General features: G+C 44.2%; 2 protein-coding genes and 1 long non-coding RNA gene across 4 annotated transcripts in view; 2 read left to right on the plus strand and 1 right to left on the minus strand.

The window, feature by feature from the left end:
• LOC125165350 (uncharacterized) overlaps positions 1-27,300 on the minus strand; it is a 64,828-nt gene that overhangs the window by 2,368 nt on the left and 35,160 nt on the right. The window contains exons 3-4 of the long non-coding RNA XR_007152073.1: positions 13,224-13,298; positions 10,939-12,481 (exon numbers count right to left, since the gene is read on the minus strand). This is a non-coding gene — a long non-coding RNA (uncharacterized LOC125165350). The remainder of the gene's footprint in view (positions 1-10,938; positions 12,482-13,223; positions 13,299-27,300) is intronic.
• Positions 1,644-18,606, plus strand: SLC17A3 (solute carrier family 17 member 3). Of its 2 annotated transcripts, XM_047858093.1 has the most exons (11): positions 1,644-1,734; positions 6,661-6,872; positions 7,286-7,519; positions 7,605-7,692; positions 12,319-12,405; positions 15,639-15,757; positions 15,884-16,045; positions 16,794-16,923; positions 17,024-17,171; positions 17,463-17,553; positions 18,472-18,606. In XM_047858093.1, the coding sequence occupies exons 1-11, from the start codon at positions 1,644-1,646 to the stop codon at positions 18,604-18,606; spliced, it is 1,497 nt and encodes a 498-aa protein (XP_047714049.1). The 2 variants fall into 2 exon arrangements, with proteins under 2 accessions (XP_047714049.1, XP_047714050.1); XM_047858094.1 differs by lacking the exon at positions 7,286-7,519.
• Positions 26,097-27,300, plus strand: part of SLC17A1 (solute carrier family 17 member 1) — a 212,720-nt gene continuing 211,516 nt past the window's right edge. The window contains exon 1 of the mRNA XM_047858095.1: positions 26,097-26,139. Coding sequence (XP_047714051.1) covers positions 26,112-26,139 — 28 coding nt within the window. The 5' untranslated portion in view covers positions 26,097-26,111. The remainder of the gene's footprint in view (positions 26,140-27,300) is intronic.

Consider the following 27,300-nt stretch of genomic DNA (forward strand, 5'->3'; position numbering starts at 1 on the left):
CACCATCTAGATGCGGGAGACATACCCAAGAGTAAAACTCAGTGACATAATTATGAAGTCATGGGCTGCAAATATTTACCTTCTTAAACTATATTTTCTTTCATTCCAAATTTATATAATTTAATTGCCAATAATGGCTGTTTTCAACAACCAGCTTGCAAAATTCCTAGAAATGTAGCAGTCTGCTTTTGCCGACCCATGTGACCTGACTCCAATACCCCACGGTCTTACCCCGTACCCTCCTCTCTGACGGAGCCATCTTGTGTTCTCTGGTTTTCCTATCTCAATTCAGGTTCTGCCTTCATCTATTTACATAATTTTTCCCTATATAGCTTAACATTTCTGATGATGCCTGTTTGGTTGTCATGTTGTTTTTTTGTGCGTGTTTGTTTGTTTGTTTGTTTTGTTTTGTTTAGGACTTCCATGTAAAGTGCTTCTACAAAAAGCCAACCACCCTCCCATCCAGAAATTATTGTGTTTCTTGGTGAGACAACTGTCAGATGTCGCATGGCCCTCATCAAAGAGTCTAAGGAAGGGGAAACTAAGAACATGATCCAACATCAAAAGTTGAGAGGGCTCAGAGTCTTAAGCTTTCATCTGTGGCTGCTAAAATGAGTATATTCAAACATGTGGGCATTGTTTCTGATCTCAGACCCAACTGCTAAGGAATCACATTTTGATCATCCAATTTTACCTCCATTTTCCCTGCCAGATTATAGACATGGTTTTAGTTTTTCATGCTATGGGTCAGTTAAAACCAACCTCACAATCCCAACTACCTGTTAATTAAACAACAGGATATTTATAACTTGAAGCCAAGCAGATCCTGCTTATAATAGAAACATTGTGCATCTGAGGCGGTCGTGGGTCCAAATTGTAAGGACCCCAAACAACTATTAGTGCCTAGATCCCCATGTTAGTTATTTCCAGAACTTCGCAGACACATTATCATCTGTGGCCATAAATAATACGGGATTAAAATTGTATCATCACATGCAAATATGGTCCCCAAGTATTAGTGACATACATACAGGAACCCTCACGGGGGGTCAAATGGGGAAGCAGTTTGGGAATCATGGGGGCACTAGAAAGCAGGTTTTCGGGTGCAGTAAAAGATTCCAGAGGAGCACAGTTCTGAAGTGACCCACATCTGTGGTGGCTCCGACAACGATGACAGTAGACTATGTGACAACCACTCGTTGAGTGCCAGACCTGCGCAGTCTATTGAACCCTTGTGATCCTTGATGAAGGTGCTGCCGCTGTGGTGGTGGTGGGTATTCTTACAACAGATAAGAAACGGAAACACACAAATCTGCTCCTGGTGACACTTGGCATGTTAGGTAAATCATGAGCCTGGATTTGAACCTGGAAATGCCCAGATCCAAAGCCAGCACTCTTACCCTGGCACACAGGGACCATTCTAGATCCTAATAATAAACAGTTCCTCCTGTTAGGCATGGTGCACCGGTTGTAGGAGGCCTGGAGGGAATAATGATCCTTCCAGGACCCCACCCACATGAAATGGCCTAGCTTTAAATTGTTTGGTGACCACTGTTTATGCGTATCAGAGGAGTCTCTCTTGGCTGACACCTGTGGATTGCATATTGCCCCGATAGGTGAAAAACATCTGGGGAAAGAACACGATGGCCACCATGACGGAATTGAGTCCCACAGCAGGGAAGACTAAACACTCCCAAGATACACGAGTGGATGAGAGTCTCGTTCCCAAGAAAGGTAAACTCAACCTTGACTCCTTGGGTTTAGGATTGGTAGTGGATTTTTTATGTGCACTGTCATAAGACACACAAATGAATTCATATAAGTTGTTGAATTATTTTTAAAAATCAGGTAATATTAATGTGTGCTTTTCAAATATATGAAGGAAATAAATATCACTGTTCGAAAAAAATCTTGCATTTCTGAGGATTATCTTTTAATCTTTGTCCATGTGGATTTACAGTTTTTGACAGTTCCTGCCAAATTTGTATACACCCACTATTGTGTATTCTTCTTGTCGTTGCATGGAATATTGTAAACATAATTGTATTGCTTAATTAGGTATAGTAAGAAAACTTTTAATTTGACCACACATACTTTTCCATATTGCTTTATAATACTCACAACTATTCTTTTTTTTTATTTTATTTTTATTTTTATTTTTTTAAATTTTTTTTTCAACGTTTATTTATTTTTGGGACAGAGAGAGACAGAGCATGAACGGGGGAGGGGCAGAGAGAGAGGGAGACACAGAATCGGAAACAGGCTCCAGGCTCTGAGCCATCAGCCCAGAGCCTGATGCGGGGCTCGAACTCACGGACCGCGAAATCGTGACCTGGCTGAAGTCGGACGCTCAACCGACTGCGCCACCCAGGCGCCCCTACTCACAACTATTCTTAAGGATGCATATTAGTGTTTCAGGATGTCCAATAGATAGAGCATTATTTATCTGAAAAATCCTCTTGCGGTTGGAAATTTAAGTTAGAGTTTTGTTTTGCTACTAAGCTATCTTTACATATATTATACATATGCAAACATTCTTTAACATAGCACTTGTCCGAAGTTGGAATTATTATTTCTTCAGTGTATATTCCTAAGAAATGAAAATTTTGATGCAAAGGCCATAAATATTTCCTTTCCACTGGCCACCATAGAGACCTTGGTATTCAATCTGAACTAAAGTGAAGCCACATGGAGGATTTTGAGTGGAAGAGGGGGTGATCTAATTTGTGGCATGACTACAACAGTTCATTTGCTATATTGTAAATAGATTGGAGGGGCACCTGGGTGGCTCAGTCGGTTGAGCGTCCAAGTTTGGCTCAGGTCATGATCTCGCGGTTCATGAGTTCAAGCCCCGTGTCAGGCTCTGTGCTGACAGCTCAGAGCCTGGAGCCTGCTTTGATTCGGTGTCTCCCTCTCTCTCTGCCCCTCCCCCAGTTGCGCGCTCTCTCTCTCTCAACTAAATTAACATATAAAAAAATATAAAATAGATTGGAAGCAGGAAGTCAAGTTAAAGGCTATTGCAAATATCCAAGCAAGAGGTGTTGGTAGCCAGAATCCTCTGGAAACAGCTCTAAACCAAGAGACAGCAATGGCTCTGGTGAGAAGTGGTTGGATTCTGTACACATTTTCCATGTAAAGACAATAGTATGTTCCAGACAGACTGGATCTAAGGTGCAAAAGAAAGAAATCAAGTGTCTGGAAGGATAGAAGTTCCATCATCTGAGTTGGGAAAGAATGTGGGTGGACCAAGCTTGGGAGGGAGAGCTCAGGCATTCAGTTTGATAGATTCAGAATCTATTAAGTTTGATTTTTTGATTAGCTTATCAATTGATTTTTAGTGGAACAAAAAATGACACATCTTAAAATCAATGGCAGCTTTAATTTGACAAAACGCACTGCTACAGTATTATACCTTGACTTTATTTTGATTTAAAATATGAGATATTGTTCCAACTTTATTTTTCCATATATCTAACCAGCTAGCTCAGGATCACATGTACAATTTAGCTTTCCTCCATGAATTTCCGTAATGTCCTTTACTCACTGTATGATTTTTTTGGATGTTTTTTTATTGTTCCTTAGATTTTCTCTTTTTATTGGTGTCTTATTTTAGCCTTGTAACAAATTTCAATGCTGTGTAATGCAAACATCTTTCAATGTGTGCCCTCTCCTCCAAAAAAACCTTTCATGTAGTCTGTTAATATATATAACGCATCTTTATTATTTGATGCCAACCGTATTTATTTTCTATCCCTGCAAACATATTACCACAAACTTAATGGCCTAAAATGACACACATTTACGATGTCACAACTTCTGTGGGTCAGGGGTTAAGACATGCCTTGGTTTAGTTGGTTCTTCTCTACATCTCACAAGGCTGCAATTGAGCAGTTGCCCAGGTTGTGTTCTCATCTGGAGGCTAGACTGGGGAAGATCCCACTTCCAAGATCATTCAGGTTGTTGGGAGAATTCATCCCCTTACAACCGTACAGCTGAAGGTCCTGGTTTGGGCAGGATTTTGGCTAGAGGCCACTCTCTTGTCCTAGAGGCAGCCCATAGTTCCTTACCGTGTGGGCTTCTCCAACTCTCTGCGTCCTTTATCAAGCCCACGAGTAAAGTATCCAGCTTCAGTTTGGAGTCTTATAATGAAAATCATGAGAGTGCATCCCTTCACTTGCTGGCTAGAAGCAGCTCATAGGTCTTGCCCCCATTCGAGTGGAGGGGATTAGACACATTTGTGAACTCATGAGGTGGGAATCATTGGAGTCACCCCAGGCTCTGTTTGTCACATCATGTTAAAAAACAAATCTCCTGGACTCTGATTAGAGTAGTATCGAATTCTTCCATATATAACCTTCAAGTTTCAAAAGTCGATGATTTCATAGTGTCAGTGCTCTTTTCCAGCGGTTAAATACTATGCCTATAAGATATTTATTAATTTGCACACACTCACACATACATACAAACTCACACACTCTCATGTAGCTAAGGGTAATCCTTGAAAATATTTCACAGCCAGCATGACGCTGGCACCAATCTATTAGAGTGGATATGGCTGGAATGATTCATCCATTATGGACATAGGACAGAAAAAATCTTTAAGGACACATGTAGTAGCTTGTAGGAAATACTTATTAGCAAGCAAGCATCAGGCTTAGCCTTTTAAACACATCCTCTACTTAATCTTTCAGCAACCTAACGAGACCGATGTTCAACCCACTCATTTGTGAGCCATTAGTCTCTTGGTTTGCTGATACTGTTTTTCAGTAGCCTTTGGTCTCTAAGATCCCAGGCCATGTGGAGAAATCAGAGAACACAAGAACTCACAAATTATTAGTTGACTTGATTGACATAAGAAGTCACCACCCAGCTTTGAATGAGGAAGGAAAACTTTCACAAGAATATTGTATTTGAGCTTCTCACTCTAATTTGGGTATGTTTTACAGTTTTTTTTTTCCAAATTATGCGTCCCCCACCCCATTCACTAAATGAGAAAACAGTATGTCCTTGTGGGGGAAGACTCTTTTGTTATCTCAAGGTACCTCCTTCCTTGAAGTTTTGAGGACTTCTTGAAGACACACAGGGACCTCTTATCCCACACCATGTAAACCCCACAGATGAGTGCACTTGACTTACAGCAAAGGTATTCTCATGGGGTCATCTAGGACAAAGTAAAAGCCATCATATACTTGCCCAACAATGGTTAACAGCATAGACACCTGACACATAGCGGGTCTCTCTGTATCTATGTCCTTCTCATCCATCAAATGAGGATAGCCGTGGTAGCGGCTTCAGAGGATTTAGTGAATTAATTCTCAGTCATTATGTTCCATGACCTATCGGAGCCATCTGACGCACCTGCTGACTCCCTCCTCCCTGAAGCCCTTTTCCCCTGGGCTTTCAGGATACCACACTCTCCTAGTTTTCTTCCCAAACCTACTGATCATCCCTTTTCAGTTTCCTTTGCTGGTCTCTCCCCATTCATTTGGCCTTTCTAAACATTGGAACCCCCAGGGTCAGCCCTTGGTTCTCTTCTCTCTGTGTTCTCACTTCCCAAATATCATGGCTTCAGGTATCATGTGTAGATTATTAACTCCCAGTCTTATACCTCAACTCCTACCTCTCTTCTAAACTCTAGAGTTGTGTATCCAACAACATTCTCAACACTCAGAGTGCCTAAAAGGGAGCTCTGTTGGTCCAACAATAAGTTGTTGATCCCCACACTCCCCAAACCCCTGCTCTGGCCACACAACTCCCTTCCTCAGTGAACCTCAACTCTACTCTTCTAGTTCCTAGACAAGAACCTCTCTGGTGCCCCTCCCCCACTGGTCTGTAAAACCTAAAGCTTGATTTAGTGTGCCTTTCCCCCACCCCGCGGGTCCATTTGGGATCTGATTACATTTTCCCGCTTCTGCCGCTCCCACCACAATCCAATGCTCCTCACTTCTCTTCTGCATTATTGCAATAGCCTCTTCCCGGCAACAGCCATCTTCCCCAGAAATACAAAAACAGCCTTGAATGCTGTGCTCATTTCTCTTTCTGCTATTTTTTTTGCTGTATTTTTTCATAGTTTGTAGTTGTCAATTTCTCTAATGAGAAAATCTTTCTAGGGGCTTGATTTTAAACTTTAAAGGAAAGCTTGTCCTCAATGACTGGACACATGCGGAGAACAATCATCTACCCCAATGAACAATTCCCTCAGAGTTTAAAAAATTACATTTTCTATATATAATGTGTAATATAGGACATACAATATAAATTATGTAATTTAATTAAATTTAGTTGATTAAATTATGTGACTTAAATAGGTACATATACATATACTTCCTTATATGTATATAAAATGTATATTTTGCCACATAGGTATTTACTTCCGAGTAATTTCATCAACTATAGAATACAATAACCCAAGAATGCGAGAGACAAAACCATAGGAAGGATAGATGCCTCAGAGCAAGTCAGTCTCTACACAGTCATGGTATGAAAACAACCTTCAGTTCAACTCAGTGATTGCCTCCTTTTGTATCTTTCCTAAAGCCAATAGCAAACCCATTTAACTCATTAGGTGATGGTCTGTGGTACCTTCCTGTGGTATAACTTGCAAGAAGCAAATGATGGCTTAATAAGGAAAGCACTAATGTCATGTTATGATATTTCCAGTTCTAAGCTTCCGCTCCACTCGCTATGGAATAGCCTTTATCACACACTTCTGCAATTTTATACTGATGGCACAGTATGCTGCCATCAACATCAGCATGGTGGCCATGGTCAACGGCACAAACCTTCAGTCCCAGTTTAATGGCTCCACCGAGAGTCTGCCTCTTGACGCACTTGGTGGCTCAGATGATGCGCCAAACAGTCTTCCAGCAGAGGTAAGCAATACGAGATTTAAAAGTTGTGTTCTTGTTTTTGCTGTTTGTTTAGAGCTTATATGTTAAAAAGTTTTATTTGTGGGGGGGGCACCCGGGTGGCTCAGTCAGTTAAGCGTCCGATTCCTGAGATTTTGGCTCAGGTCATGATCTCACGGTTCGTGAGTTCGAGCTCTGCATTGGGCCCCACGTTGACAACACAGAGGCTGTTTGGGATTCTCTCTCTCTCTCCCTCTCTCTCTGCCCCACCCCTGCTCGTGCTCTCTCTCTCTCTCTCAAAATACATGAACACTTAAGAGAAGTTTTACTTGGCAAAATAGTGATTTGAAAGCAAGTGAGAGATATAAAGAGGTGTCTTCAGTTATGTAAGAACCTTCCTGTAAACGGCTTACTACAGCATTCTCTGTTTCTTCAAGGCCCCTGTGTATGACTGGAGCCCTCAAATCCAAGGCATCATTTTTGGTTCTGTCAACTATGGCATGATGCTGACAACGGCGCCCAGCGGGTACCTGGCTGGAAGAATAGGAACAAAGCGTGTGGTTGGCGTTTCTTTGGTTGTATCCTCCCTTCTCATTATCTTCACCCCGCTGGCGGCTGACCTGGGGCTAGCCTTCCTCATTGCAACTCGAATAGTCCAGGGCCTGGCCCAGGTATCCAGACAGTTTGCAAATATGAAATGGATATGAATTTCTACACAGCACCACATACCAACAGCTCTAACTGTTTTGACTTCAGGGCTCGATATTTGGGGGCCAGCACGCGCTTTGGGAGAGATGGGGTCCTCCACGTGAACGAAGCCGCCTCTGCACCCTCGCTCTATCAGGTAGAAACACATAACCGAAATGAGTCCACTCAATCCAACATTCTCACTCTGGGGTACGTGAGAATTTCTCTGTTGAGTGTGTTTTTGTTTTTTCCTCAATGGCGACCAAATATTTATAAATTAAGGAGATGGATCCTTCGTGCCATGACTTTCAGTTTTGTTTTGTTTTTTTAATTTTTTAAATGTTTATTTTTCGGAGAGAGAGAGAGAGAGAGAGAGAGAGAGAGAGAGAGACAAAGTGCGAGTGGGGGAGGGGCAGAGAGGGAGGGAGACACAGAATCCAAAGCAGGCTCCAGGCTCCGAGCTGTCGACACAGAGCCCGACGCGAGGCTAGAGCTCACGAACCTTGAGATCGTGACCTGAGCCGAAGTCGGACGCTCAATCGACTGAACCACTCAGGTGCCCCGCTCTCTGTCATTTTTTCCCAAGTTGTCATTTATAACATGGCTTTGCTTATAATGACTTTTCCTATGTGTAAAAAATATATTCTTGCATATTTAAATTGATCATCCTTTTCTTTTATGGCTTCTGGATTTTGAGTCATAGATGGACAAGTTACAAAAGCATCCATCCACGTTTTTCCTTGAACTTGCCTGATTTCGTTTTCATACCTAAATTTCTAATACACTGGGAGTCTATATTGGTATTCTATGTATGAGGTACAGATCTAACTTAACCTTCTTTGGCAGAGTTCTCAGTTGTTCTGAGAACTGCTTTCTGATCATGATTTGCCTGGACAGTGTATCTGGAATGAATATTCTAAAAATATTGGGGAAGAATGAAAAACAGAAAGAATAGGGCTAACAACCAGGAGATTGATGAAGCAGTTTCTGGATAAGAAAACTGGGGTAACTCCCCAGCTAACTTACGGATCACAAGGGAGTCAGGGACTCTTCAAGCCCAGAAAACAAGACACACATACACACACACACCCTGACTGATCTCACCCCGCTCTGGACCGTCTAGAGCCCTTTACAACCCTGGAGAAGTATTTTCTGTCACCAGAGCTCATATCCACTGATAGGGGAATAGTCCACTAATTTGGACTATGAGGAAACTCACATCTGTCATCGCAGCTGACTAATGGGGCTTCTCAAGCATTGAGATTGACCCCCTCCCCCCACAAAACCTCAACCATTTTAAAGAAAACAAGAGCACAAAAGAGAGAGAGACCAAACTCAAAAACTGTGAGAACAAATCCACATGAAGAAGAAATTAAAAGAAACTTTTACATGATTAACCAATACCACGGGAGAGATCTAAGGGACTACGTATCACAACATTTATTTAAAAAGAAAAAACCGTCAGAACGGCGAGCATCCAAAAGACAAGAAATAATAAGGGTTGGTGAGGATGTGGAGAAAAGAGAATCTCTGCGTCCTATTTGTAGGAATGTAAATTGGTGCACGACCGTGGAAAACAGGATAGAGGTTCCTCAAAAAGCTAAAAATAAAAGTACCATACCACCCAATAACTGCACATCTGAGTATTTACCTGAGGGAAATGAAAACGCCAATGCGAAAGACATATGCACTCCTGGGTTTACTGCAGCATCGTTTACAATAGCCAAGATATGAAAGCAGCCCGGACGTCCACCAATAGATGGATGGATGAAGAAGATATGGTGTGTAGACACAATAGAATGTTATTTGGTCACCAAAAAGAACGAAATCTTGCCATTTGCGACAACATGAATGAACCCAAAAAGGCTGTTTGGCTAAGTCATGTAAGTCAGACAGAGAAAGACAATTATCGTGCAGTCTCACTTAAACGTGGCATCTAAAAGAACCACCAAATAACAATAACAACAGGAAAGAGAAACAGACTCATAAATATAGAGAACCAACCAGTGGTTTCCAGAGGTTGGGTGGGGGTGGGAGATAGGCCAAACAGGGGAGGGAGATTAAGAGATACAAACTTCCAGGTATAAAATAAATAAGTCAAGGGAATGAAAAGTACGGCGTAGGGAACATACTCGATAATGTTGTAATAATTTAGTATGGGGATAGATGGTAACTATGCTTACTGTGGCATTTCGTAATGTAATTGTCAAATCACTATGTTGTACACCTGAAACTAATATCAACCATGCTTCAATTAAAAATTTTTAAAAAGTAATTAAAAAAACCAGACTGCTATAAAAATAGTCGGTAAGGAAAAGTATAATCGCTAATATTTTTAACTGCAATGAGTGGTCTGGATACCTAAATGAAGGGAGATGGCCTTCCATGGAAAGCATGGAAGAAAAGTTTAAAATCTTGGAAGGAAGACAGTGACCTTGTAGAAGTAGCTGCTCCCTCCCTTTCGTTTCCTGCTCTGTAGGCATAGTGCTCCTGGAACAGGTCAACTGACTAGGAGAATCTTGGGAATCTAGAAGACTGCAAGTTCCAGAGGCTTCCTTGTTTTGGGTGTTAGGGACCATCTCAGTGGCCCCAAGAAGGTAGTCTCTACTGGCCTCTAGAAACCTTTTCTGCTTCAGAAGAGCACAGATCCAATGGCTGTCTAAGGGGCCAACAGGAAGCCATTGGAGGAACCCATCAGTAGGTGGGATGGGCTAAGCCTACCCACCTGCCTCAGTAGGTCTTACAGAAATGGCCATTTCTGGTGATTCTAGGACTTCTCAACAGGCTGCACTGGTAAGCTACTGCTCACCCCGTGAGGTTGAAGGAAGACTTCCCACAAAGACACCTAACGGTGGAAGGGCCCAGTACTGCCAGCCTCTGGGGCAAAACATACTAGGTCTTTCTCTCCAAGGAACCACAAAGGCACGTCTAGAGGCAGGAAACTTTGTAGCCACTTAAGGGAGGAAGGCTGAGCAGACAAAACAGAACTGGTATCTCATATTTGAGGCAGGCCTCATAGGTAATAGAAATACACACACACACACACACACACACACACACACACACACAATCTGAAGATGATGGTTTATCATACGGCAGTGAAAATAGAAAAAAAAACCCAAAACCCTGCGATTTTCAGACAGCCACACGGGTAGTGTTAGAAACACAAATGCAGAACGAATAAAGCGTGTCTGTTAGGGAGGAAATTGCCTTGATGCAATGTCAGCCCCAAGTACACCCCCTGGCAAGCTGTCCCAGAGGTCATGGGGCACACAGGCTCACAGGCCAAATCAGGCACCGTAATTGTACAGTTAGACTACTTCGAAGCACAGAGTGAGATGTAAGGTGGGAAATCGGGTAACTGAACACGTTTAAGGTAAAGCGGGTGGAAGGATCACCCTACCTGGGTCACGCGTGCTGAATGTTCGAACACCCTGTCTCTGTCTGTCTGCTGCATTATCCTGCCCGTTGATGGTGTGGATGGGAGAACCAGAGCTGGGCTTCAGGCGAGGGAGCCCACGGAGGGGCGGCACCCTGGGCCAGTGACACACACTTGCTCTATGCGAGAGACACAGGGCCGGGGGGCCTCCACTTAGCCGCTAAAGAACCTGTTACTGCCAGGGGTGTTACTTCCGTCTGCAGGCAGAGTGGTCTGGGGGCCAGAATGGGAATTCCCAGCGGATGGCTGAATGAGGCCCCCACTGTCACAAGTCACCACCACTGGGCTGGTAAACAGGCTTTTTCTAGGAAGGAAAAAAAAAAAAGCGGATTCAACATATTTATCAATTTCTGTGCTCTAAATACTACCATCACGGCTGATTTAAAGACAGCAACTTCAAGTCACTGAATGCCGAGTTGGGAAGAGATGTGCACACTTTTCTCTGGTTCCCGCACACCTCCGATTGGATATGCCCGCGAACAGCTAGAGTCTTGTGTTTATAATTATTGCCTACCTAGTATTATGTGTCTGCTGTTCTTTCCACCTTTTTCTATCTACATTCCAAGACAAACATATCATTCTTAGCGAATTACTTATCGTTAATGAACACGGCCTATGTATCCTGTCTCTCTCTCGAACACAAATAAACCTTAAAAAATAAGAAAAATTACGTTAAAAACTAAATAAATAGATAATAAATAAAAGGAACAAACAAATAAAAACTCACGCATCTGTAATTTGGCAAGTTGGTGTTAATCTGGAAAATAAAAACACATAATAGCCGAGTTTTGGAAAAGTTGTTGGAAGGAAGGGTGCCCTACTATGTATGAGAATGCTCTGTGAAGCCAGGGAAATTAAAAGTGTTATTGGCACCGTAACAGACAAATCTAGCTTTCTGCCTGCATGTGGCTTAAATGCCTTTACCAAGAGGTGAGTGTGTGTGTAGATACATATTATATATGTTTGCAGGGAGGAAAGCTATGCAACGATATATCACATAACAGGTAATGGTTAATATTAGAGACAAGAGTGGGAACGGATGGGGGCGGCACGTCGCGGACTCTGCTTCGCGATAATTTACTTTCTCAATAAGCATATGACTTGTGTAATTAAAAATTAAAATAACACGGGAGGAAGAAGCATGGCTGTTGTCTGCAATGCTATTAGGGAACTCCCAGAAAAATGGGCCCTCAGGAGAACTAAGTGATAAATCTGAAGTTCACGTACTCTGATACGCTAGTCTGGTTATGGTTGGTGACACCACGTTAACATATCATCCGTCATTCTGTCGGTGTCTATCCAGTGGTGGTCCACAGCCCCACAGGTTACTCTGTCTCTTTGCAGGAATGATGCTGGGAACCTTCACCATCATCCTCCTGGGTGGCATCATCAGCCAAACCCTCGGGTGGCCTTTTGTCTTCTATATCTTTGGTAAGCAACTCTCTCCCCATTCCAGGGTTTCATATTCAGGGCGAGTGTCCAAGGATCAGTCTGCGATGCTATCGATCTGCCATAAAGCATCATTAGCACGCAGTGGTTGGGCGTGCGCTTCCCCCCCCCCCCCCCCCCGCCTCCCCCTGCCCCTCGTTCCGGCTGCAGGTGACAGGCTTGCAGAGCAGTGGTTTGGGACAGATGAAAGAAAGACGCGCAGAGAGCAAGCCACCGCTGTGGGTTTTCTCTCCCATCGAGTGCATCAGGACAGGGGCCTGGGTTGGGTGCAAGCTTCCAAAAGGAGAGAAAATGCTAAACACCAACAAGGCGAAGGCGAGGAGGGACCACAACCTGGAGGTCTAGGGCAGGGCGCAAGAAGAGGGAACTCAGCAGAAACAGAACTGAGGAGACAAATCTAAAAGCCGGGAGAGTGTGAGGCAGGAAAGAGCACCCAATAAAGGCAACAAGAAACAGAGGGAACCCGGTTATTTGCGGGGCACGTGCGTGAAGACATCATCTGAGCCCGTGGTGGGGAAAATCACTGGAAAAGATCAAAGAACAGAATTGAGGACTTCCAAAGAATCGGAGACAGAGTCTGTTTCCACAAGACAGACTGAAAACACTGACAATTCAGAGGCAGTTGGGCAGAATGCCCACCGCCTTCTTTCTCCAGCGGCTCCAGAGGAAGCGCTGGGGGGCCCTTTGACAAATGATGATGCAAGACCTAAAAGGATCGAACTCTTTCTCTGCAAGCTAACTGTAGCGCAGACAAAAGCTCAAAAATCTGGTAGAGGAAGACAAAGACACTCAGCACCCACCTCGGTGTCATCCACGATGTCTGGTTCCCAGAGTAGATTACCAGGCGTGGCAACATAAAAGCAGGAAAACACAACCTGTAAGAAGAAGAGTAAAAAGATCAATCAAGACGGACGCAGAACTGGCACCGATGTTAGAATAATGGGTGAAGGGTTGCCAAAGTCAATGAAAACTACACTCTCACAGACCCAAGAACAATGGATCTCAAGCACAGGCAACATGAAGAAAACGACACCAAGTTATAGGTAACCGGATGGCTGAAAGCCAGTGATAAAGATGAAAATTTTAAAAGCAGTGAAAGCTAAATACATATCACACACAGAACAACAGAGACAGTGAAGAGGGTAGCCTTCCTGTCAGAAGCAACGCAAGGAGGAAGGCAGTGAAATAAAAGTTTTCACGTCCTGCCAGGAAAACAAACAAAGAAACAAACTGTCAACATAGAATTCTGGGGGGGAAAATGTCAAAAACAGACAAAATAAGGACATTTTTAGCCACACCAAAGTTGAGACACTAAGAAATTTAAATTAAAAATAGCAGTACCATTTTCAATAGCATGGGCAAGTACGTAACATAGGAATAAATCCGACAAAAGGTGGGAAAGACCGATGCCCTGAAAACCGTTCTCATGAAAATAAAAGGATTCTAGAAGAGCCAAATAATTTTGCAAATGAGTTACAAAGTTGGAGGACTCACACTGCCCGATGTTAAGACACAGAAGATTACGCCATCGGGACACGGCAGTGTTGGCATATTGGCAGAAAATAAATCAGCGGAGCACAGTCCCAAACAGACTCACACATAAAAGGTAAGTTGATTTTTGACAAAGATGCAAAGGGAATCCAATGGAGAAAGGAATAGGCTTTTCAACAAGATGTCGCTCAAAAACTGGATACTTTGGTCCAGTCTTATACCCTACACAAAAACAAACTCAAAATAAATCCTGGACCTAATTTTAAAATCTGAAGTTATTATCCTTCCAGAAGAAAGCCTATGAGAAAATCCTTGCTCTCTAGTTAGGCAAAGATTTCTTAGACGTGACACCAAAGGCTTGATCCGTAAAATTACAAACTGATAGGCTGGATTTCATCAGAGTAAAAACTTGTCTTTACGAGCCGTTATTAGGATAATAAAGACAGGGAAAAAATACTTGCAAAACACGTATGTAATAAAGACTTTTATGTAGAATGTGTAAATAATTCTCAACACTCAATTATAAGAAAACAGAACAAAAAATGGTTTAGCAGTAACAAAGACGCTTCAGAGAGGGAAAGCAAACACATGGAAAGGTGCTCAACATCTTTCGTCACGAGGGGAATGCAATTAAGAATGAGAGAACCTCTGAACACCTGTTACAATGGCTCACTGTGACACAGTTAAGAAATGTGGATGTGGTCTCTGTCCCCAGGTTCCGACCCAGAGCTCCTAAAACCCCTGTAATTGCCTGAGTGTTATGAACATCTTTTGTCCTAACGAGACAGCTCTTGGTGGACCCGAGACAGCTTCACGATGAGGGCTGGGCACCAGAAAGAACAAACCCCGATTAGAAGCTTGGAAGCTTCAGCCTCCATCCTCCAGGAGGGAAGGAGGCTGCAGGATGAGTTAATAATCTATTATGCCTACGTGATGTCACCTCCCTAAAGATCCCTGAACCGTGGGATCTCCCAGATGGGTGAACACCTCCATGTGCTGGGAGGGTGGCGTATCCCAGCTCCACAGGGGCTCCTGTGCTCAGAACGCCTTCCAGACCTTGCCCTGTGTACCTGTTTGTCTGGCTGTTCATCTGCAGCCTGTACAATATCCTTTGTAACAAACTGGCAGACGTAAGTAAATGTAAGTAAATGCTTCCTTGACTTTGGTGAGATGTTCCAGCCAATTATCAAAACCGAGAGGGGGTTGTAGGAACCCCCACTTTGCAGTCAAGTCAGAAGCGTGCGTAACCCGGGGACCCACTGCTTGTGACTGGCATCCGAAGTGGGGGGCAGCCTTGTGGGACTGAGCCCTCCCTCTGCAGTGTCTGTGCCAACTACCAGTAGTTAGCGTCAAAGCTGAGCCAAGCTGGCGTCCGTGGAGAACTTGGAGGGTTGCTTAATGCGAAAACCTACACGTTTGCCGTCAAAAGCGCGGAAAGGGACAGCTTTCCTTTGGTAATATTAAAAAGGTTGGGAAAACCAAGTCCAGGGTCTGTGATTTCCATACATATGAATAATCAAGAGATGTAAAAAAAAAAAAAAAAGAGGGTTCGAGAAAGTTGTGATATTCGTGCGCGCTTTTTTTTTTTTTTTTGAGACTTGCAGAGGGGATATTGTGAGCAAGGGCTTGTCCCAGGACTTGCGCTCGAAAATGTGCCAACATAAAAGAAATTTCCACAGAAAGCAGAAACCGGCATGGTAACCAATTTTATCCTCTGCTTACAGGAGGCATTGGCTGCGTCTACTGCCTTCTCTGGTTTGTTCTGGTGTATGATGACCCCGCCTCTCACCCATGGATAAGCGTCACAGAAAAGGAGTATATCGTATCTTCCTTGGCCCAACAGGCACACGTAAGGGCTGCGACCATCTGCAGAGAGCTCGCGTCGGCCTCTGCATTTCGAGGGGGTAACGAAGCTCACGCGTGGGCCCGGCCCAGATCTTACCGTCCTAACCAGTACGCTTGTTTCCAGGTCAGCCCTCATAAGCAGCCTCTTCCGTTCAAGGCCATGCTCAGGTCTCTACCCCTGTATGCCATTTGTCTGTGCAGTTTCAGCCATCAGTGGCTGATCACCATACTGATTGTATACATGCCAACTTACATCGGCTCGGTGTTCAACATTAATATCAGAGACGTGAGTGCCTTTCCCTCTGGGCCTTTCTCCAGCGCGCATGACTCACCAATCACTTCGTCTTCACAAATCGTTCCATCCAGGAAAGTTTATCCTCTACTACCTACCACGAAATGATCTAATATTTAACACTCACGCTGGTAGCTTCTCTAAGGACATGACTGAAAAGGCTCCTGATGTTGTTAAGAAAGTAGGATTTCAGGGGCGCCTGAGTGGCTTTGTCGGTTGAGCATCTGACTTCAGCTCAGGTCATGATCTTGCCGTTGGTGGGTTCAAGCCCCCCCCCCCCCCCCTCGGGCTCTGTGCTGATGGCTCGGAGCCTGGAGCCTGCTTCGGATTCTGTGTCTCCCTCTCTCTCTGCCCCTCACCCTGGCCATGCTCTCTCTCTCTCTTAAAAATAAAATAAGCATTAAAAAAAAAAAAAAAGAAATGAGAAAGAAAGAATGGTCTTAGGGGCGCCTGGGTGTCTTAGTCGGTTGAGCATCTGACTTCAGCTCAGGTCATGATCTTACAGTTGGGTGAGTTCGAGCCCCGCATCTGGCTGTCTGCTGTCAGCCTGTCAGCACGGAGCCCAGAACCTGCTTTGGATCCTCTGTCTCTCTCTCTCTCTCTCTCTCTCTCTCTCTCTGCTCCTCCCCCGCTCTCAGGGTTGTCTTTGGGGTTGTCAGTATGATTATCAGTGGTTTCTCAAAAAAAGGTGTGGGCTCACCACCTCTATTATGATGATTTACTCATGTCTTTTCCCCCTCAGAATGGGTTCCTGTCTGCCTTTCCTTTTATCATTTCCTGGGTCACTGGTATCCTGGGAGGCCAACTGGCAGATTTCCTCCTGACCAAGAATTTTAGGCTCGTTACCGTGAGGAAAATTGCCACATTTCTTGGTAAGAACAGGGCTTGAGGGTCAGATGATTCACAAAGCATACAAATACAACAGCCAAAGGTGTATCTCATTGTTTAATTTGTCTGTTCCTCGTTCCCTAGGAAATTTCCCCTCCTCAGTGCTCCTCGTGGCTCTGCCCTACCTCACCCCTGACTACGTCACCACAATGACCTTCCTCATAGTCTCATGTGGGTTAACCCCCTTCTGTCAGTCAGGGATCTATATCAACACCTTAGACATTGCTCCGAGGTAGGATGGTCATCTCCACTCTTATATTTCACCTATTCTGAAAAAGACTTAGCCCGAAGCTTTCTGGGAGCCCCAAACTTTGGGACATAATAAATCACAGGCAAGGACCACAGCTGGACCTGTGGCCATTTTTTTCAGGGATGTGGGGAGAGGGGGGGTTATTGATTTGTCTCAGTGCCTCTCACTGAACGTACACAGTGCAAGTCCTTTCTGATGTAGTTACATGAGTAAGGCTGAAGGATACCGTGAAGCATCTCTGGATCTAGCCTGGAACATTCCTGTCACCCACAGGCATTCCAGTTTTCTCATGGGAGCCTCAAGGGAATTCGGATACACAGCAACTATCCTGGCACCCACCATCAGCGGGTTTCTCCTCAGTCAGGTAGAGTGTTCGGGTCAAGGACTCTGAAAATGCTCTGCCAAATCCATTTGTAAAGTTAGTAGTGTCCCTAAAGCATGTGCTTGCGTCGTAGAAAATAAAAGCAAACCGTGGGTAACTTTGTCATGAGGTCAACCTGGCAGAGAAAAATGTAGAACAATTCCTTTCGTGACCTCAGTCTTTCCTTGTTCTGAAGCCAAAGAAGTGATGATCCCCTGGCAACATTCAGTCTTTGAAACTGAAATCACACAGCCGTACCGATGTCCTGAGACGGTAAATTCCATGCCCCGATGCAACTTGCCACGTCTTTGGCAACGCGGTGAAATTTTCATTTGCATAACCATCCCAAAGCACAGACAGTAGAAGCAGATGTGCTGACGTGTCTCGTACACGCAGGCGTGATTGTAGGTATTTCATACGCAGTAATCTCATTTAATTGTTGATGCCCATGCCCATTATGAGAATGGTATATTGTGATCCTCGCTTTCTGATGATAAAGCTGAAAATCTGATAGAACAAGTCTTTCCACTGAGAGGATGCAGAGTCAGAATTCTTCCTTCTTAGACCCGTCTAGCTCCAGAGCCTGCAGTGTTTCCCCCACACCACAGCAACGCAAGAAGAAAACACTCTTAGCGTACTTGGCGTGTCATGATTTGCACACAAGAGAAAACGCATGGCACTTCGGTAAATAGTGACAAACGCAGTTCTGTAGGTTAACTGTAAAGCTCCCCAAATCCCATTTATTAGGAATATTCTAAATGTACTCTGAAATTCTTTCTTTCCAACCATCAAGCCTCTTGCAGGAAATGAACGTCTACGTGGAGAGCCACTAGCAAATATGGTCTTCTAAACTATAAATATGGGCTCGTAGCAAAAAAAAGCATGAAGGAGGAAACTTTACTGGAGGTTTTGTGTCCTCAGGATCCCGAATTCGGATGGAGAAATGTCTTTCTGTTGTTGTTTGCCATTAACCTATCAGGATTGATCTTCTACCTTATATTTGGAGATGCAGTTGTCCAAGACTGGGCTAAGGACAGGAAACTCACTCGTTTATGAAGGTAAAAGATAGTGGTTTCATCTATGCATTTAACTAGAGGAACACTATTGAAATTTTTAATTCGACGTCCTTTTTCTTCCTTAGTTATCTCACCTCGGTAGGATGGAAAGTCACTGGGCACCTCTCTTCACAAAGGAGAAGCCTTTGGTGATGAGAAGACCAGGGGAGAGAACCTTGTTTGCTGCCATTCTTTTCACATCTGAGATCGGTTCTTTATGTTGCTAAGATTTCCTCCGGGGGAAAATACCCAATGAATGAAAATTCAAATAAAGTGATAGCCATGAACAAAGTTGTCATCTTCATGGAATTCCCGGTGGATTTAGAAGAACTGTTGTATCAGAGCTAACTGGCCACACTCACAGTTTCTGGATCTCAAAACAGGAATCGGTGTTTTGAGACTCTGAGTCTGAGGACATAACCTCACTAGGACAATAGTTTTTCCTACTTGTAAAAGGGAGTATTAATTTGTATCTGTTAGATCGGATATGGTCCGCACGCCGCTGCCTTTGTGTGTTCCACTCTTCGCCCTGCTTAGGCCCCGGCCAGCTGACCTGTTTTGTACCCACACTCCCGAGTCCACTGGCCTCTGCTGGATTTTCAATGCAGGCTGAAGAGTGAGGACAGGGAGTATCTCTGTCTCTACGGTTCCCTCTGTGGGGTCTGCCGGTGGCTGATGCTTCCTCTACTGTTCAGATCACCTGACTGGCAGGACTTCCACACATTCTGGTGGCTTCTCTCTTCTCCTGTGCCTTCAGGCCTTTTTTTTTTTTTTTTTTTTTTTGGCCTTCACTCCATTCCCAATCCTGTGTAAGCTGTCTCTTTTTTTTTTTTTCAACGTTCTATTTATTATTTTTTTTGGGACAGAGAGAGACAGAGCATGAACGGGGGAGGGGCAGAGAGAGAGGGAGACACAGAATCGGAAACAGGCTCCAGGCTCCGAGCCATCAGCCCAGAGCCTGACACGGGGCTCGAACTCACGGACCGTGAGATCGTGACCTGGCTGAAGTCAGACGCTTAACCGACTGCGCCACCCAGACGCCCCTTAAACTGTCTCTTTTAACACCGTCTTCAAATTACCTACCTGGTGTGGGTCTGCCATGTTTTCCTTCCGGGAACCAACCAATTCGGTGGTTCCATCATATAGAAAGTTCACAACATGAAATGGATCAACGTGTTTGTAAAATGGTAATTTATAGGTATCAGTGGGTTAGAGCATGTGCAGAGGGGCCAGGGCCATTTTCTCAGTTGCTCCCCGTGGTGATCTTCACTGTGTAGACAGTATGGCCAGCAAGTCGTTTCATACAGAGGTGATGTGGTGGTCACAGTTCTGATTGAAAAGCCACGGCAAGAAGATAGAGGTCAAATCCGAATAAATCCAAAAACAATTACTGAGATCTTGCTCCAGTCTCGAATCTAGGTCCTTGAGATCAGAGAGTCACGATTCTCCAGTCCAGTGTGGAGGACAGCCATAATGGCTGCCAGGGCATGGTCTTAGGCACATGGCAGAGGTACATACCGTCCGTCAGGGGAGACTACGTGAATGGTTACGATCCCATGTGGAAAAGCATGGTGGGGGAGGAGGGAATTCCTTCTGCAAGGAATTCCTGAGCTAAATAGGGAGTTTTATGGTAATATTCCCCACATTGGAGCCCCACCTGTACAAAAGCATGGGAACAAGAAACAGGATGGATTCTGGGGTGCCTGGGTGACCCAGTCAGTGGAGGGCCCGACGACTGATTTTGGCTCTGGGCATGAGCTCACGGTTCGTCAGATCGAGCCCCCATCGGGCTTTGTGCTGACAGCATGGAGCCTGCTTGGGATTCTCTGACTCCCTCTCTCTCTGCCCCTGCCCCACCCATGCTCTTGTGTGCTTGCTTTCTCTCCCTCAAAGTAAATAAACCTAAAAAAAAAAAAACACAAAAAAACAACAGGATGGATTCTGAAAGGAATCATGCACGATCAGTTGGGAAAGAACAGAAGATGAGCTTAGGGAGGGGGGTATGACCAGTGCATAAAGGTCACGTTTGCCATGTTAGGGAGCTTGAGGGGTATCCCACAAAGCAAGAGTGACAGGCACAGATTTTCTCTCTGGATAGAACACCCTGGCCCAATTCCAGAACCAGGAAGTCTATTAAATGACTGTCTGCAGTGTGGTCCACATAGCAGTGATGAGGACTGAACCAGGGAGGGAAGAGCTGGGGTGGAGAAGAGAGACAGTAAGGAGTCAGGGTCTCTAACCTGAGAGACTGCACAGACAAGGTCCGAACACCTGGCCGGAGACTGCAAGAAGAGGAATCCTTTTTAGAGGGAAGATAATGAATTGACTTTGGGACACGTTAGTGGTGATAATGAGATAATCAAGTGGGCATGTGGATTCGTTTCCTGGGGCCGCCATTATGAAGTGCCACCAACTGGGTGGCTGAAAAGCCGTAATTTCTTGTCTCACAGATAGAGAAGTCTGAATATGTCAGCGAAGTCCATTCTGTCCGCGCGTTGAGGGAGAATCGGTCCCGTGACTCTCTCTCCTGGTAGCCTCCAGAATTCCTCAGCTTGAAGATGGCCTTCTCCCTGCATCTTCGTATCTCCTTCCCTCTGCACATGTCTGTCTCTGTCAAAATATGTCCTTCTAATAAGGATGTCCTGTGCTAATGACAAGCTCTTCATGTTGTCACCATGAGTACTAAAGGGACAGGACTATTGTATTGAAGCCCCAGAGGTTCTGAGGCTGTGCCATGCCTTTGTTGAGCCTTCAGGTAGGCACTGAACAAGTATACAGGTACATTACAATAAAACAAAAAAGTAATTATATTTATTAGGAATCAAGATGTTCAATGTAAGAGAAAAAGTCAAGAGCGTCAAATCAGAGGTTCTAAAAAATCCCTCAAACATTTCATTTGAATTGGAAATAACACACAGAGTTTGTAACTGAAAAAAACAACACCTTTTGAAGTTCTTCCACTGAAAAGGCCTAGAAGCCATGGGACCTAGGAGCAATGAATACTCAATGCTTAGAGTGTGGTCTCTGGATGCTTTTTCCTACTGAAAGGAACCTGCATTCCATGAGAAAGCCCAGGTCTGAGAACAGGAAATACGCTAGAGGAGCTTGGAATGTGTGTGTGTGTGTGTGTGTGTGTGTGTGTGTGTGTGTGTGTGTGTGTATGTGTTAGAAAACAAGGACACTATCCCAGACAACGAGGTCAGGTCTTAAGGACAATAGAGACCGGCTTGAATAGCTTCCTACTGGCCAAAGAAGAGACAATTTAAGCGTCAAAAAATAGGGACTCAGCAGATTGAAACACATCCAAGAAAACCCAGGAGGTCGTAATTTTCCTTGGTCAGCTTTGCTAAGGCACTAAATTATTATTCTACAACTTTATAAAGTATCCTGACTTTCCTATGAAATCTGTATTTCAGGGTAGCCAAATATTAGATGAGGCAAATTTCTTATTTTGTAGAAAATTCCAGCTCCTACCTAAAGAAGGCATGATAGAAATAAAATAACGGATCGTTTAGTGATTCAGCATTTACCAACAAACGGCAAAGGCCATAGGCTGAGAACTTCCAATCAAGCTGAGAAGATCTGAACCCACTGAGCAATCTTATGTCACTCAAAGTGAGACACGCCGCCACCGTGGAAGTCTCCGGCACCCCATGAGTTCTTCTTGTCCTGGATCTAAGCAAGCCTCTCCATAGACGAGCAGTTTGGGGCTATAAGGGATAAAGAAATTTATCAAACAACACTAAAAGGAAGGAATTAGCCAAATCAGTTATGAAAGTCACTCTGCAAATGGCCTTGTTTTGTTATGACTGTTGTTATTTTTAAGTAACAGCAAATATAAAGTGAAGGAAGGAACGGTCACAAAATTAAGGAGAGGTGAGAGTCATAACACTTGAGTGCCACAGGCAGATATTGTTTGGAGCTTCATTTAAATATATCAAGTGTGGGGCGCCTGGGTGGCGCAGTCGGTTCAGCGTCCGACTTCAGCCAGGTCACGATCTCACGGTCCGTGAGTTCGAGCCCCGCGTCAGGCTCTGGGCTGATGGCTCAGAGCCTGGAGCCTGTTTCCGATTCTGTGTCTCCTTCTCTCTCTGCCCCTCCCCCGTTCATGCTCTGTCTCTCTCTGTCCCAAAAATAAATAAACGTTGAAAAAAAAAATTTTTTTTAAATAAATAAATAAATCAAGTGTAAAAGGACAACTCTGAAGCAACTGGAAACATTTTCATAATGACTAGCTCTCTGGTGATACTAAGGGATTACTGTTTTTTAGAAGTGCTGATAGCATGCTAGTTATGTTTTTGTTTTTTTCTTAAAGCACTAATGAGTTATATATCCATGCTGTATTTTTTATGGGAGAAATAACATAATATCTGAGGTTTACTTTAAAATACTCCAGAAAACAAGGGCGCCTGGGTGGCTCGGTCGGTTGAGCGTCCGACTTCGGCTCAGGTCATGATCTCGCGGTCCGTGGGTCCGAGCCCCGCGTCGGGCTCTGTGCCGACGGCTCAGAGCCTGGAGCCCGCTTCGGATTCTGTGTCTCCCTCTCTCTCTGCCCCTCCCCCGTTCGTGCTCTGTCTGTCTCTGTCTCAAAAACAAATAAATATTAAAATACTACAGAAAACAAACACTGGAGATATGTCTATATGTATCTCCAGTGGCCAAACGTTGATAATTACTGATTAATGGGCACGTGGTTATATTAGACTGTTCTACTTTTCTTGCACGTTTGAAAATTCCAATATAATGGTACATCTAAAAACTTAATAAGAAAAGCACAGAATCCAAATGTAGAACCCAGAAGTGATTTGAAAGCATATCACAGAGCAACAGAAAGCTTTGGAGCCAACACACGGAAGGATAGTTCCCTTGGGTAATCAGTAACTGGAACCAGAGACGTTGATACTAATTGGGAACATTGTTTACTTAAAACATGGACATTGAACAACTGGTGATCTGGGGCTTTTAACCACTAAATGGTCAGAAAATGCCAGAAACCACCAGCCTTGCCCTCAAACAGTACAAACCAGAATCTGGAATTCTCACAAGGAAAAAAATCCAGCAGAATGTATAAGACATCAAAGTCTCCTGGGCAAGCAAGTTAAAGTTTTCGTCACTTCCTGGGGCGCCGGGGTGGCTCAGTTGGTCAAGCGTCCAACTTCGGCTCAGGTCGTGATCTCACGGTTCATGGTTTAAGCCCTGTGTCAAATTCTGTGCTGACAGCTCAGAGCCTGAAGTCTGCTTCGGATTTTGTGTCTCCCTCTCTCTGCCCCTTCCCTGCTCAAGCTCTGTCTCTCTCTCTCAAAGATAAATCATCATAAAAAAAGTCTTCAGCATTTCTTTAGAGAGAAAATAACTGATTCAATTTGTAGAGTGTCTGCTAAGTGCCAAACATGTATTAGGCACTTTATAAGCATACTCACACATCTTTAAAAAAAATAATCTTATGTATGTTAGAAACTATCGTCCAAAATCCCCGATTTAAGGGCTCAGATGTTCCTATCTGATCAGTAGGTTGCCTTCACAGAACTCCAAGGTAAAAGCAGTCTCGGGTATACCTACGGAGAGGTGGTGGAACCAGGAGAATTTGCTCATTGCAGAAGCCATGGGGAAATCACTCCCTTTGCAGGATGTACTTTAATAAAATGCATCTCTCTCTGAGTAGCTTGAATGTCAGATAGATGTGGCCTTTGCAAAAGGGAGGGAAGGGGAGGGGAGGGGAAGAGAGGGGAGGGGAAGGAAGGGAAGGGAAGGGAAGGGAAGGGAAGCAAGACAGAGAGAAGGGAAAAAAAGGGAAAAAGGAAGGCAGGCTGGCAAAAAGCTAACGGGGCGTTTATGGGGCATAAAAAGCCACAGCGTTCCTGTAGGAGTGGTACTGTGAACCCAGATGCATCCTCAATAGAAAACATCTGTCCTAGGAGCACTGACTGCCAGGCTGGTTTTCTCCCTCCTGGCAGGAGACTAGCGATGCTGTCTACTACGGTCATGAATTTGATGGTGGATTTCCAGGACGTTTCTAGTCCACTGGAAGATTCTAACAGTCATACTCCTCCCCTGAAGACTCGAGGAAAGGTGAAAGTTAAAGAGTAAGCTTTTAACTTTGACATAACGAGGCTGTCATGAGGATTTGCTGAAGGATTAGTGGGGCTAAAATCGGTAAATCCAGAAATTCAGTACTTTTCAAAAGTTCAAAGTCATCCAAGGGAAGAAGGAATTGCTTTTCTGTCCTGAATCAGGTCAGTCTCACTCTTATATTGCTACTCACTAAATGCAATGAACAGTTCCCCAGAGTGATGGCTGGGGGGTGGGGGGAGCTTCTCCGTTAAAGATCCTATCAATTTAGCAAGCTGGGGAAATTTGGGGGCAAGATCTATTTCCACAGATTTTTCCTAAGGGAAAGTAAAAAGAACCTATTTCTAGGGATTAAGGGAGGAGAGCAGTTGTGTGGACAGACAAGGAAAGAGAAGCCACGTGTTGTGCATTGCGTGGCGTTGTGTGAGTGGTGTGGGGGTGTCTGTGGTGCGTATGGTGGAAAGTATGCAGAAGTATGTTTGCGATGTCTGTGCTGGAGCTTGTATGTGTGGGTTGAGATGCGTTCGTAAGTGGGCGCAGAGCACGTGTGTGTTTGTACAGGATGCATGTGGCATGTGGGTGTGTCTGTGCGTGTGTGTATTTTGAAATAAACAGCAGCCAAGCAGACAGTTTGGCAAGTGATAATGCTGATGGACCAGCTGTTTACTCAAAAATACTTTGCAAATCCAACCTCAGGAATTTGTCTTTCAAGCATCCGGTCATCTAAGGGGATGGGGCCGAACGTCAAAGTTGTAGATGAGCCCAGGACCAGCGTCTGCGCACGGTTAAGGGCAGACAGAGCAGCAGCAGCCGGTCTGTCCAAGGGGAAAGTCCGGTGCGGAATGATCAGCCTGCCCGTGAGAAGGCGAAGTTAACCCACAGAGAGTTCTCTTCCAGCTCCATTAAGCTAGAAGAAAAAATAATTTATTTTACCTTTACTTACTCCTTTTCTGACGTTCTTTTTTGGTACGTTCGAGTTTCTGCCCTTTAGCAATCTCTCCCTGCCTGAAAACCCTCTTTACTTTTTTGCTCTACAAATGCAATCATAAAACGTCTTTTAACATTCCTTGGAGGGCAGGTCTACCATCAGCGATTTCCCTCAGTTTTTGCTCGGTTGGTTCACTTTTGAGGGATATTTTCACGGGACATAGAATCATGGGTTAGCAGGATTTTTAAAAATAGTTTTCAGGGGGGTTATATATTTTTAATCAACCTACAAAGCGTCCAAGTGCAGCGTCAGAGGAAACGCATGATTGAGTTAAGTGGGGGCGGGGGTATGCAGCGTTTCCCTGTGATGCGTGTTTTCAATCCGAAGGTAGTACTGGGTGGTGTTTAGTCAGTTCTTCCCTGTTATGCTGACACCAAAGTGTTTTGCTCTTGCAGTGGAGACCAGACCCGGCAGCAAGCAAAGAAGAAACCGGAATCCCATTCGTGCAGATGGATAACCAGTTCTCTCCTAGGAAAGGTAGAAATTATTCTCTGTCTCACTGGTTACGTTTTCTCCTTCTTACATGACATCACAGATTCTGGGTGAGCACGTTTTTCCACGAAAACACATAAAGGGTCTTAGGAATGTCCGGGAAAAGAGGTGAAAACTTTCGTCCTGCTATAGTTTTCCATTAGGAAGACCCTAGGGCCACCTGGGTGGCTCAGTCGATTAAGCATCTGACTCTTCATTTCGGCTTGGGTCATGATCTCACGGGTTCGTGAGTTTGAGCCCCTTGTCAGGCTCTGAGCACTCACGGTGCGGGGCCCCCTGGGGATTCTCTCTCCCTTTCTCTCTGCCTCTCTCTCTCTCTTTCAAAATAAATGAAAAACTTAAAAAAAAAAGAAAAACCCTTAATAAAAACAATTCGTATTCTTTATTTCAATTCTTACACACTCGTCCACTTAATCACGTGGTGGAGAGTACCAGAAAGGGTCAACTACTTTTGCCCTGTCTCAAGGAGAAAGACATGGATGGAAGCGAAGACAGGATGAATGGTCCTGAGTCACCGCATCCTTGGACATCAACACGTGGATATTTACTGAAAACTGTTTATTCTGAGTCGGGCAGGGAAAGGACGAGAAGAAAGTAGCACTATGGTCTTAGAATTGGGTGCGTGTCATAGGGAACAGAATCCCGGAAGGGGGCGGGGCAATGAATAATTTATGTAAAGATGAGGGGTCTGTTACATCTCACATTTCTTCTTGTATTATTTTTGCTTTTTTGTGATTTTGGTCATTTTTCTATTGTCCATTTAATCGATACTCAAATTTACATATGAATGTATAAAACGCATAAACATAAAAGCACATAAACCATATAAGCTCACATGCATCTATCATTGATTCTGCCCTTCTGCTTAACGTTTCCTTCCTGTCAGGCTCTTGCGGTGTGTTCCTTTGTTAATGTCCCAAGTCCTTGAATTTTCTCTTCTTTTCTGGTTAATATCCTCGGGGTGCACCTTTTGCTCTAACTGCCCACGAGTTGTACCTGCAGTATTTTACTGTTGCCAGGCCTGAGCACTTGACAATTTCCCTTGTGGTTTACTTTCTAACTCAAGACTTACTTAGAAGTAACTCACGTTCTTCCTGGAGTAAGTGAATAAACTGAAATAGGCCCCCCAACGACCGTGACACGAAC

Source organism: Prionailurus viverrinus, chromosome B2 (genome assembly GCF_022837055.1).
Source record: "Prionailurus viverrinus isolate Anna chromosome B2, UM_Priviv_1.0, whole genome shotgun sequence".
NCBI lineage: Eukaryota > Metazoa > Chordata > Mammalia > Carnivora > Felidae > Prionailurus > Prionailurus viverrinus.